This window comes from Anomaloglossus baeobatrachus, chromosome 7 (assembly GCF_048569485.1).
Source record: "Anomaloglossus baeobatrachus isolate aAnoBae1 chromosome 7, aAnoBae1.hap1, whole genome shotgun sequence".
Taxonomy (NCBI): Eukaryota; Metazoa; Chordata; class Amphibia; order Anura; family Aromobatidae; genus Anomaloglossus; species Anomaloglossus baeobatrachus.
The window spans coordinates 46,136,200-46,148,359 of NC_134359.1; the positions used below are offsets into that span (position 1 = coordinate 46,136,200).

The following is a 12,160-nucleotide window of genomic DNA, read 5'->3' on the forward strand; positions in this document are numbered from 1 at the left end:
GGGAGATTAGTTCAGAGATATATGGAGGAGACAGATTATGAACAGCTTTGTAGTTCAGTGTTAGTAGTTTGAATTGGATACGGTGGAAGAGTGGGAGCCAGTGGAGGGATTTGCAGAGAGGAGAAGCGGGGTGCTATTGAGGAGAGAGGTGGATCAGTCGGGCAGGAGAATTAAGGATAATAATAACAATCCATCCGATTTGTCGCCTTGTAACCCTACATTTTCACTGCAGCAGGAGAAATGCCTGTTAGGCCACAGCACCACCAGGCAGAATTGGACTGAGTTCACGTCCTGTAATCATTCATTAGGTCTGCAACACACATGCGTGCCTCCGGTACGTGTTTGGTACGTTTTTACACGTACCGGAGACACGGAGACCAATGTTACTCTATGGTAGATGGAACACACACGTAAAATCACACGGAACGTGTGTCCGTGTCGTAAGTACGTGTATGCGTTTTCCTGCACGGACGACATGTCAGTTTTTGGCCGGCAGCACGCAGGCACAGACCCGCTATAGTCTATGGGTTCGTGCCTGCACGGACTGCACACGGAGTATGTCCGTGTTCAGCACATTTCGTCCGTGTGCGTTTTTAAACGAGCGATTTTATTTATTTTTCTTTTTCTAAATTAAAGTCAGTATACTTACCTTTTTTTCTGCTGTTCTCAGTCATACTTACATTGGCGCTCTGTCTTTTTCTTCCCCCGGCTCATACTTACCAATCCCCGATCACCAGCGCGGCGAGGAACAGCTGTGCCGAAAATACGCGGCTTCAATTCATTTGAAAATGCCGGCCGCTCATTAATCAATCTACTATTCCCTGCTTCCCCCACCCACAGGCGCCTATGATTGGTTGCAGTAAGACACGCCCCCACACGCTGAGTGACAGCTGTCTCACTGCACCCAATCACAGCAGCCGGTGGGCGTGTCTATACTGTGCAGTGAAATAAATAATTAATTAATTTAAAAAAACGGCGTGCGGTCCCCCCCAATTTTTATTCCAGCCAAGATAAAGCCATATGGCTGAAGGCTGGTATTCTCAGGATGGGAAGCCCCACGTTATGGGGAGCCCCCCAGCCTAACAATATCAGCCAGCAGCCGCCCAGAATTGCCGCATACAATAGATGCGACAGTTCTGGGACTCTACCTGGCTCTTCCCGATTTGCCCTGGTGCGTTGGCAATTAGGGTAATAAGGAATTAATGGCAGCCCATAGCTGCCATTAAGTCCAAGATTAATCGTTGCAGGCGTCTATGAGACACCCCCAATGATTAAGCGGCAAGTTAAAGTTAATAAACACACACAGTGAAAAAATCCTTTATTTGAAATAATAAACAATAACAAATACCCTCGTTCACCAATTTATTATGCCCCAAATACCCATCCATGTCCCGCGTAATCCACGGAGGTCCCGCGTCGCTTCCAGCTCAGCTACATGAAGGTGACAGGAGCTGCAGAAAAACACCGTCGCTCCTGTCACCTCCACGCAGCAACTGAGGTGAGTAGCGCGATCAGCTGAGCTGTCACTCTGGTTACTCGCAGCCACCACTGGATCCTCCACCTGTGACAGCAAGTCGACCGAGTGACAGCGATGAAGTCACAGGTGAGTTGCGGTCTCGGGTGGAGGATCCAGGTAGCCGCGGGTAAGCTGAGTGACAGCAGCACTAATCGCGCTGCTCAATTCAGTCACTCAGGGGATTAGCGGTCACCGGTGAGTCCTTCACGGGTGACCGCTAATCAGTACGCGACACAGACTGCGCCGTGGTATGACAATGAAGTCGGGTGAAGTTCACGCGAGTTCATTCTCATCGCGCAACTCTGTCTGCTGTCAGCCGATATGTATCAACGACATTGTGCATCACACACACGGACATTTCACACGGACATTCCACGTACACATACACAGGCATTTTACACGCACACACGGATAGCATACGCCATCACACGGATGCCATACGTACCGGAGAAACGCCTCAAAAAAACGGAACACGGACCCGAAAAATGGACCGTGTCACTCGTACGTTTTTTATGCGGAAGCCTGTTTTCGGCCTTAGAAAGGATCCTGCAGAGATCTGTTGGAAAATGATGTCTGCCGGATATGTTATTTTAACATGGGAGTCATTGGAGGACGGATCTATTAACGGATTGCTATTTATCTTCCATTTGTAATGGATGCTGTAAGAAAAAAAATGGATCCGTGACAAATGCAAGTAAAACGGATGGCTACATAGCATTCCGTTAACGGGACTCCATCTCCGATGACTCCCGTGTTAAAAAAAAAAAGGGCAGAAATCACTTATTTAATAATGGACAGAAAAGTTGTATTTGCAGAACTTTTTGACAATCGATCTCTGCAGGATCTGTTCTATTGTATGATTACTGGACATGTGAACTCAGCCCTAAAGGGAACCAAACATCAGGATTTTCGTGTATAAGGTGCAGCCAGTGCAGCACTGGCATTATCAGGCACAGTGTGTACATACCATTAGTGGGCAGCTCGGATGTTTAGGCTGTGAAATCCAGCTTTATAAAGTTTGAAGAATCAAGCACTTTATTATTGACGTGTGCACGTCTCTGCTAAAGTCCGGGCGGGTCATGCACCTGATCCCCCCCCCCCCCCCCCCGCCGCCTGTTCCTCCCTCTCTCTGGTTGTATTCAAATTTCTCTCTTCAGAAACATGGCGCCGGAGTTGGCACCTGCGCATAGCGCTTATCTCCGGCGCCATGTTTCTGAAGCCCGCAGTAGCTAGTATTACCTACAGCTACAATATCGTGCCGCCCCAGGACACCGTGCCAGCACAGCAGCCGCCTAGGACACCGGGACGCCACAGGAAAAAGCCGACAGCAGCCTGCCAGCGACATCGGGGGTCAAGTGAGGTAAGTTCACAATGGACTCAGATGACCCCGTGACGGCAGTGCTGCGAGACCCGGTCATGGTGTCCTGGGGCGGCACGATATTGTAGCTGCAGGTAATACTAGATACTGTGGGCTTCAGAAACATGGCGCCGGAGATAAGCGCTATGCGCAGGTGCCAACTCCGGCGCCATGTTTCTGAAGAGAGAAATTTGAATACAACCAGAAAGAGGGGGGGCAAGAGGCGGCGGCAGGGGGGGGGGGGGCGGGGATACATGTGCATAACTTGCCCGGACATTAGGAGAGAGGTGCACACGTCAATCAAAAAGTGCACGATTTCTCAAACTTTATAAAGTTGAATTTCACTAACTAAACACCCGAGCTGCACCCTAATGGTATGTACAGCCTGTGCCTGATAGTGCCAGTACTGCACTGGCTGCACCTTATACATGAAAATCCTAATGTTTCGTTCCCTTTAAAGGGAACCTGTCACCGTCTTTTCGGCCTATAAGCTACGACCACCACCACCAGGCTCTTATATACAGCATGTTAGAATGCTGTATATAAGAGCCCAGGCCGCTGTGAGAACATAAAAAACATTTTATAATACTTACCTAACGGTCGCTCGGTTGGCCAAATGGGCATCTCCGTTCTCCGGTGCCGGCACCTCCTCTTTCAGCCATCTTCGTCCTCTTTCTGAAGCCTGTGTGCATGACGCGGCTACGTCATACACACTCGCCGATCCTGCGCAGGCACACTACAATACTTTGATCTGCCCTGCTCAGGACCTGAATGTCGGCGAGTGTGGATGACGTCGGACCCGTCATGCACCGCGGCTAGAGAAGAAGAACAAGGATGGCCGAAAGAGGCAGCGCCGGGACCGGACAACGGAGACGCCCATCTGGCCAACCGAGCGACCGTTAGGTAAGTATTATAAAGTGTTTTTTATGTTCTCACAGCGGCCTGGGCTCTTATATACAGCATGTTAGAATACTGTATATAAGAGCCTGGTGGTGGTGGCCGCAGCTTATATGCCAAAAAAGTGGTGACAGGTTCCCTTTAACCGTTTTTCCAAGATGCTGGAAGCATGATCCAGGGCAATGAGTTGACCAGCTTAAGGTGAAATGATGTCCAGTTAGGCATATATATTCATCGAGACTGACAATTTTGTCTCTGGTCTTACTGAGGGTAGTCAGACACTCCTGATTCATTTTGAGGTGCACGCCTCTTAATGAATCAGGAGTGTTTGACAAGTGGCGCACACCTCTGTACACTACACCAGAAATCTTACTCTAGTCCCTCCTGGAGTAGATGAACTCCCTAGTGCCTGTACACAGCATAATTGAAGACTCTTCTGTTCCCTTCAGTGGGCAGTCTTCAATTTTGATGTGCGCAGGTGCCGAGGCGTTACTGCGACTTTACAGTGCAGGGAAGGACCGCAGACAGAATGTGCAGGTGCGGGATTTCCGGCCGTGCACCTGACATCACAGGCATACTAAAGAGAACGGGAGGAGGAATCCTTAAGGCCCTGTCACACGCAACGACGTATCTAACAATATATCGCCGGGGTCACGGATTCCGTGACGCACATCCGGCATCGTTAGCGACGTCGTTGCGTGTGACTGCAAGGAGCGACCGTTAACGATGGAAAATACTCACCAAATCATCCATCGTTGACACGTCGTTCCTTTTCAAAAAATTGTTGATTGTTGAGGACGCAGGTTGTTTGTCGTTCCCGAGGCAGCACACATCGCTACGTGTGACACCCTGGGAACGACGAACTACAGCTTACCTGAGGCCGCCGGCAATGAGGAAGGAAGGAGGTGGGCGGGATGTTACATCTGCTCATCTCCACCCCCGCCGCTTCTATTTGCCCGTGACGCACAAACGACGGGGGCGGGTGCTTACACCAGCGACATCGCTGCGTGTAAAGCCCCCTATACAGGTATGGCTACTTTTACCTCTTTGCTTCCTGTATGCCCCTAATAATAACTATGCAAAAGGGTTACAGATTCCCTTTAAAAGGAGTTGTCAACTACTTTAACATTGATAATAATAATAATAATAATAATAATAATAATAATAATAATATTTATTCATTTATACAGCGTTATTAATTCCATAGCACTTTACATAGATTGTGAACCCCAATGGGGACAGTGTTGCCAATCTAAATTCCCTATCAGTATGTCTTTGGATAGGTCATCAATGTCTGATTGACTGAAATCCAGCACCCCGCACCCCCACTGATCAACTGTTCTTGGTGCCTGGAAATGTTCAGTTCCGGAGCTGCCCCATCTTTTGATAGCAGCCACGGCCAGGTACTGCACACCCGCCTCCTATTGATATGAATGGGAGGTAGATGTGCGGACCCGGCCATGACTATCAGAAAACAGAGCAGCTCCGAGAGTGAGCATTTCCGGCTGCATGCTGCCGGCACTGAGAGCAGCCGATCGGTGGGGGTGCAAGGTGTCAGACCCCAGCCGATCAGACATTGATGACCTATCCTAAGGATAGGACATCAATGCAAAAGTAGAGGACAACCTCTTTTATATCAGGATTATACAGCCATTCTGCCATGGATTTGCAATGTAAGCACATCAGTCTGACAGATCTATTTAAATAGGGTTTTCCAGACTTACCATATGAACAACGTATCTTTAGGCTAGGTAATCAACATCAGTTTGGTGGGGGTCTGACATCCTGCACCCTTATTGATGAGATGTTTTCAGCTGTGGTGATGGTCAGGTCAGATGTAAACAGTGAACAGCGCCATTCACTTTGTAGTGGCCATTCTCAGGTAGTGCAGCTCTGCTTATATTGAAGTGAATAAGAGCTGAACTGCAGTACCCTATAACGGTCACTACATGGTGAATGGCGCTATTCTTTCCGGCTCTGTACACCAAAACGGTTTACATCCGGCTAGCACCAGAGGTGAGAAGAGCAGATCAGTGTGGCTGCCGAGTATCGGACCTCCAAATCCTAAGTACAACAATACATTTCTTAAAAGGAACATGTCACCAGATTTGGGGACTATAAGCTGTGCCCACCACCAGTGGGCTCTTATATGAAGCATTCTAACATGCTGTATATAAGAGCCCAGGCCGCTGTGTAGAATGTAAAAATTACTTTATAATACCTACCTAAATGGTCGGTACGGTGCAGACGGGTTAGATGGCTCAGTTCTCCAGTACCGGCGCCTTCTCTTTCTGCCATCTTTGGCCTCCTTCTTCTGACGCCAGGATGCATGATGCGTCCTACGTCATGCACACTAGAAGGCATTGAGTCCTGTGCAGGTGCACTTTGATCTGTCCTGACCAGGGCAGATCAAAGTATTGTTGTGCGCCTGCGCAGGACCTCAATGCTGGCACATGTGCATGACGTAGGACGCATCATGCACCCCGGCTTCAGAAGAAAAAGGCCAAAGATGGCCGAAAGAGGAGACGCAGCACTTAGAGAACTGAGCCACCCATCTGACCCGTCTGCTCCGTACCAACCATTTAGGTGAGTATTATAAAGTGATTTTTACGTTCTACACAGCGGCCTGGGCTCTTATATACAGCATGTTAGAATGATTTATATAGGGGCTCACTGGTGGTGATCGCAGCTTATAGTCACCAAATCTGGTGACAAGTTCCCTTTAAACTTGGAAAACCCCTTAAGGCTCTGTGCGCACTGGGAAATGAAATTTCCTTGCGTAAATTCCGCATGCTCTCAAAGATTACCGCACCCGCGGTAAAAAACCGCGGGAAACCGCACCCGAATACCGCATGCGGTTTGCCGCGGTTTGCTGCGGTTTTACCGCGGTATTGTTCGCGGTATTGCCGCGGTTTTGCCGCGTGCGGGTTGGGATGTGCTTTATTGCATTCAATGCAATAAAGCACATTGAAGAAAAAAAAAAAACAAAACAAAACATTTAATTCTGATAGTAGATAGACAGAAGAATACATAGAGGGATAGATAGATAGACAGACAGATAGATAGAGGGATAGATAGATAGATAGATAGATAGATAGATAGATAGATAGATAGATAGATAGATAGATAGATAGATAGATAGATAGATAGATAGAGGACAGATCGCTGCATTTCCCACGGTCGGCAGTGAGTTCACATTACCGGCCGTGGGAAATGACCGGTAATTACCTCTGCTGACTGCTGCATTCATTCAGCGCTGTGACAGTCGCGGCTGGATGTAAGCAGCGCAGGACGCCGGAGCTGTGTGGATTACGCCGGAGCTTTGTTTGGGGGGGGGTAATAAAATGGTGAACGAGGCTTGTTGGTTTTATTTAAAATAAAGGATTTTTCGGTGTCTGTGTTTTTTTCACTTTACTTACGGGTTGATCATGTCAGCTGTCACATAGACGCTGCCATGATCAAGCCTGGAGTTAATGGCGGTGATGCCCCACCACCATTAACCCCTTGTATTACCTTGCCACCACTGCTACACGGTGGCAAGAAGAGCCGGGGACACTCCGGTAGTGCCGCATATTGCATGCGACAGTGCCGGGGCAGCTGCGGCTGATATTCTCGGCTGCCGGAGGGGGAGTGAGGCGGGGGACATTAACCCTGCCCCTCTCCCTCCCCAGCCTGAGAATACCGGGCCGCCGCTGTGTGCTTACCTCGGCTGGAAGGTAAATATGCAGCGGAGCCCACGTTCTTTGTTTTCTATATTTCCGTTTTCTTTCTATGTGTGTTCTATGTGTCTGTGTCTATGTGTTCTATGTGTCTGTGATGTCTGTGTCTGTGATCTGTGTGTGTTTACTCTCTGCTCCGCTTCCTCTTCCTGTAATGACATCACTTCCCTGCAAAACCGCAAGCAAGTGATGCACATTACCGGAGGTAAACCGCAAAATACCGCAGGGAATAACGCAGGAAAACGCAGTGAACCGCACAGAATTTGCTGCCTGCGTTATTCCCTGCGGGATTTCATGATTAACATTGAGTCAATGGAGTGAAATCCCGCAGCGATGTGCGGAAAAGAAGTGACATGCACTTGTTTTTGCTGCGGGATTCACGCAGCAAAACATGCAGCTGTCAAATTCCGCCCAGTGCGCACAGGATTTTTTTTCTCCATAGGATTTGCTGGTGATTCACTGCAGAGATGTTATGAACATTTTCTGCAGCGAAACATGCAGCAAATCCGCGGAAAATCCGCGGCAAAATCCGGTAAGTGCGCACAGGGCCTTACTAATGTATGCAGATTGTGTTGTGACATTCTAATATAGCTTTACTGTTCTCCCAATGCAGGTGACTCAGCTTTTATAAATTCCTGAAAAGAACATAACATAAGGCTACTTTCACACATCCGGTTTGAGCTCTGCGGCTCAATCCGGCTGTGAAACCTATGTAACGGATGCGGCGAAAACACCGCATCCTTTGCATACGTTTTTACATGCGGCCGGTCCGTTTTTTTCCGGTTGCGGCATGCTACTGAGCATGCGCAGTGGAAGAAACCGCATGCGGTGGCCGGATGCGGTTTTTTCCGCATCGCGCCGCATCCGGCATCCATAGGCATACATTGAAAATGCGCCGCAGCGGCCAGATGCGGCGCAATGCGGTTTTTTTTTGCCGGAGCAAAAAACGTTGCAGGGAACGTTCTATCCGGCCGCCGCATCGGCTAAATCTGCCGCATGCGGCAAAAACCGGAATGAACGCAAGCCCCTGCGGCACAATACGGCACTAATGTAAGTCTATGCAAAAAAAAACGCAACCGGCGTTACAAAAGCAGTTTTTCTGCAGAACGCCGTATTGTGCCGCAGAGCAAAAATCCGGGTGTGTGAAAGTAGCCTAACAAAGGATATTTTGCTATAAAACCAGGCAGATCCTGCATTCTCCATGTAGCGCCTGCCCCAAATTCCACCCGTTTTGGGCTACTTTCACACATCAGGTTTTTTCCATCAGGCACAATCCGGAAAAAAACGGGTAAGGCTGCTTTCACACATCCGGCTTGAGCTGTGCGGCTCAATCCGGCTGTGCAAGCTATGCAACGGATGCGGTGAAAACACTGCATCCTTTGCATAAGTTTTTCCCATGCGGCCCGTCCGGTTTTTGCCGCTTGCGGCATGCTACTGAGCATGCACAGTGGCAAAAACCGCATGCGGCGGCCGGATGCGTTTTTGCCGCATCGCGCCGCCATAGGCATGCATTGAAAAATGTGCCGCATCGGCCGAATGCGGCACGATGCGGGTTTTTTTGCCGCACGAAAAAACGTGCCAGGCAACGTTCCATCCGGCCGCCGCATCGGCTAAATCTGCCGCATGCGGCAAAAACCGGATGGAACGCAAGGCTTTGCGGCACAATGCGGCACTAATTAAAGTCTATTCAGAAAAAAACGCAACCGGCAGCAAAAAAAAACGGTTGCGATTTTCCTGCAAAGTGCCGGATTGTGCCGCATTGCAGAAACCGGAGGTGTGAAAGCAGCCTAAAATGGATCCGGTAACGCATCCGTTTTATCCCCATAGATTTGCATTGTTACCGGATTGTGCCTTATGGCTTTGCGTTGCATCTGTTTTTTCCCGGATGCGGCAAAATTAATTAAAGCGGCGGCCGGAGGCAACGTATCTTGTAACGTTTTTTTCTCCGGCAAAAAAAAACGCATCGCGCCGGATCCGGCACGATACGGCGTGTTTTACAATGGAAGCCTATGGACGCCGGATCCGGCGTAATTTACTTTCACAATCCGGCTGTGAAACCTATGCAACAGATGCGGTGAAAACACCGCATCCTTTGCATAAGTTTTTACATGCGGCCGGTCCGTTTTTTTCCGGTTGCGGCACGCTACTGAGCATGCGCAGTGGAAAAAAACGCATGCGGCGGCCGGATGCGTTTTTTTCCGCATCGCGGCACATCCGGCATCCATAGGCATGCATTGAAAATGCGCCGCAGCGGCCGGATGCGGCGCGATGCGTTTTTTTTTTGCCGGAGCAAAAAACGTTGCAGGGAACGTTCTATCCGGCCGCCGCATTTATTTATTTTGCTGCATCCGGAAAAAACCGGATGCACCGCAAAGCCATCAGGTACAATCCGGTTACAATGCAAGTCTATGGGGATAAACCGGATGCGATACCGGATCCGGTTTACCCGTTTTTTTCTGGATTGTACCTGATGGGAAAAAACTGATGTGTGAAAGTAGCCTTATGCGGCAAAAAACGGATGCAGCTGCCGGATCCGTTTTTGTAAAATGAGCATGCTCCAATGTTTTGAAAAAAAACGGATCCAGCAGAAAAAAAAAAAAAAACGGACAAATCAGATGTTTAAGGCTGCTTTCACACTACGTCTTTTTAACATGCGTCAGGAACGTTTTTTTGCTGCAAAAGCGGATCCTGCTTTTACAGCAAAAAACGCATGCAAACGCATCTGTTATTTTGCAGGATCCTGTCACTGGATGTTTAGGGGCGGACATTGGAGTCATGTGATCGGGAGTGAGGGGAACTAACGTGCCAGACTGGGAGCCGGCTTCTGACAGCTGCAGACGCTTGTAACCAAGGTAAACATCGGGCTTGGATACCTGATATTTATCTTGGTTACGAGTGTCTGCAGCTGCTAGGAGCAGGGCTGCCTGCACACGTAACCAACGTAAACATCGGGTAACTAAGAGAAGTGGTTACCCGATATTTACCTTGGTTACGAGTGTCCGCAGCTCTCAGGTGGGAGAGAGAGGGAGGGGAGGAAGGGGGAAAGACAGAGATAGAGAGGGTGAGGGAGGGAGGAGGAGAGAGAGACAGATCACGCGAGACTGGTTCTGGGCATGCTCAGTACTTTCTGGGCATGCTCAGTACAAAAGCAGGATCCTGTTACAACGCAACTCAACACATTCTGCTAGGCAGGATCCAGCGCTCATTGAAATGCATTGCAGCTCGCGGCGCAATGTGAAGGATCCTGTGAGATGCGTTATTTTGACAAAGGTAAAAAACGCTACAAGTAGCGTTTTTGAAACATGTTAAAATAACGCAAAAGTACGGATCCTGTGTCTAACGCACGCAAACGCATGCGAACGCAGGTGGACGCGAGTCCATTGCAAATGCATTGAAGTGAAAACGCATTTGCACTGGATCCGTTTTTCCGCTAAAAAAACGTTATGGATGGATGTTAAATAAACGTAGTGTGAAACCAGCCTTACGCATCCGGCATAACGGATCCGTTAAAAAAACGGATCCGGTGGATACGGTTTTCACAATTTTTTCCGGATCCGTTGGAGCCGGAAAAAAAAGGACTGTGCCAAAATACAGAAAACTGATGAAGTGACAAATACTTACAATGTGTGCATCCTCTTCGGTGCATATTTTTTTGCCGAGGCACCTCTCGGTCATCTCCTTGGGTTCCAGCTTTTGAATTAGCGTTGCACATAATAAGGAGATCAGCTTCTTGCAGTGGTCGTGCTTGTCTTCTTCCTGGGGGGACGGTAACTTTTCGGGGCTCAGGTACAAGTTTGCTTGGCTGCATTCTGCCTCCCCGAGAGCAGTGACCAGTTCTTCAAACCATCCGAGCCCCCGGGGTTCTCTTAGGATCTGATCCAGGAGCATTCTGGCCGCCTCTTGGTTCTCGCCCTTAGCTTTGGCTCTTAATGTGTCCTTGAACTCCTGGTCCAGACTGTGCATGTGATCCAGCACCGGTATCACCATAATATTGCTGCAGATCCTGGATCTGAACATTTCTATCATGTAGACATGGATTTCCTCACTGTTGTCGGGCTCCATGGCTAAGCTCAATAATGTGTATAGTGTCCTGGAAAAGCTGTGCCTATTGTAGACTGTGCTCCTGAGGTCCCAGCCCCCGGCTTATATAGAAAGCAGGAAGGCTGCTTTCAGTTTCGTTTCTCTGTCATTATCCATTCACAAGTCCTGCCCTATGGCACCGTCACCAGCTGGAAACTGAAACTGCCTCCGATCATAGGAAAGAAGCTAGTTTCTAATCTGATTCACAGACATTCCCCTCAATTCCAAGTGCAGGAATGCGTAATAAATTATAATGTTTATTTCTACAGTGCCAACATTCCGCAGCGCTAACACTTGCATTGTTTGGCAGCCGTCGCAATCCATTCCATACCTCCCAACCGTCCCGGATACAGCGGGACAGTCCCTCTTCTGGGCCTTTGATCCCGGGTCCCGCCCGTGAGGCTGTTTATCCCGGCTCCACCCACCCACTGTAGCCCCGCCTCGCTGTTTCTCCCTTCTACTATTCATTACAGAGCCGAGCGCGCACCTACTCCTGTGACTGCTGCTGAGGTATGAATCACCCCCTGCAGCAGAGCGACCCCCCCCTGCAGCAGAGCCCCCCCCCCTGCAGCAGAGCCCCCCCACCCTGCA

The 12,160-nt window shown here is 49.2% G+C and overlaps 1 protein-coding gene across 1 annotated transcript in view; it reads right to left on the minus strand.

Annotated features, from left to right (window-relative positions):
• IFIH1 (interferon induced with helicase C domain 1) overlaps positions 1 to 11,910 on the minus strand; it is a 152,391-nt gene extending 140,481 nt beyond the window's left edge. Inside the window, exon 1 of the mRNA XM_075317265.1 lies at positions 11,111 to 11,910. Within this exon, the coding sequence (XP_075173380.1) occupies positions 11,111 to 11,551 (441 nt within the window). The 5' untranslated portion in view covers positions 11,552 to 11,910. The remainder of the gene's footprint in view (positions 1 to 11,110) is intronic.
• Between the last annotated feature and the right edge of the window lie 250 nt (positions 11,911 to 12,160).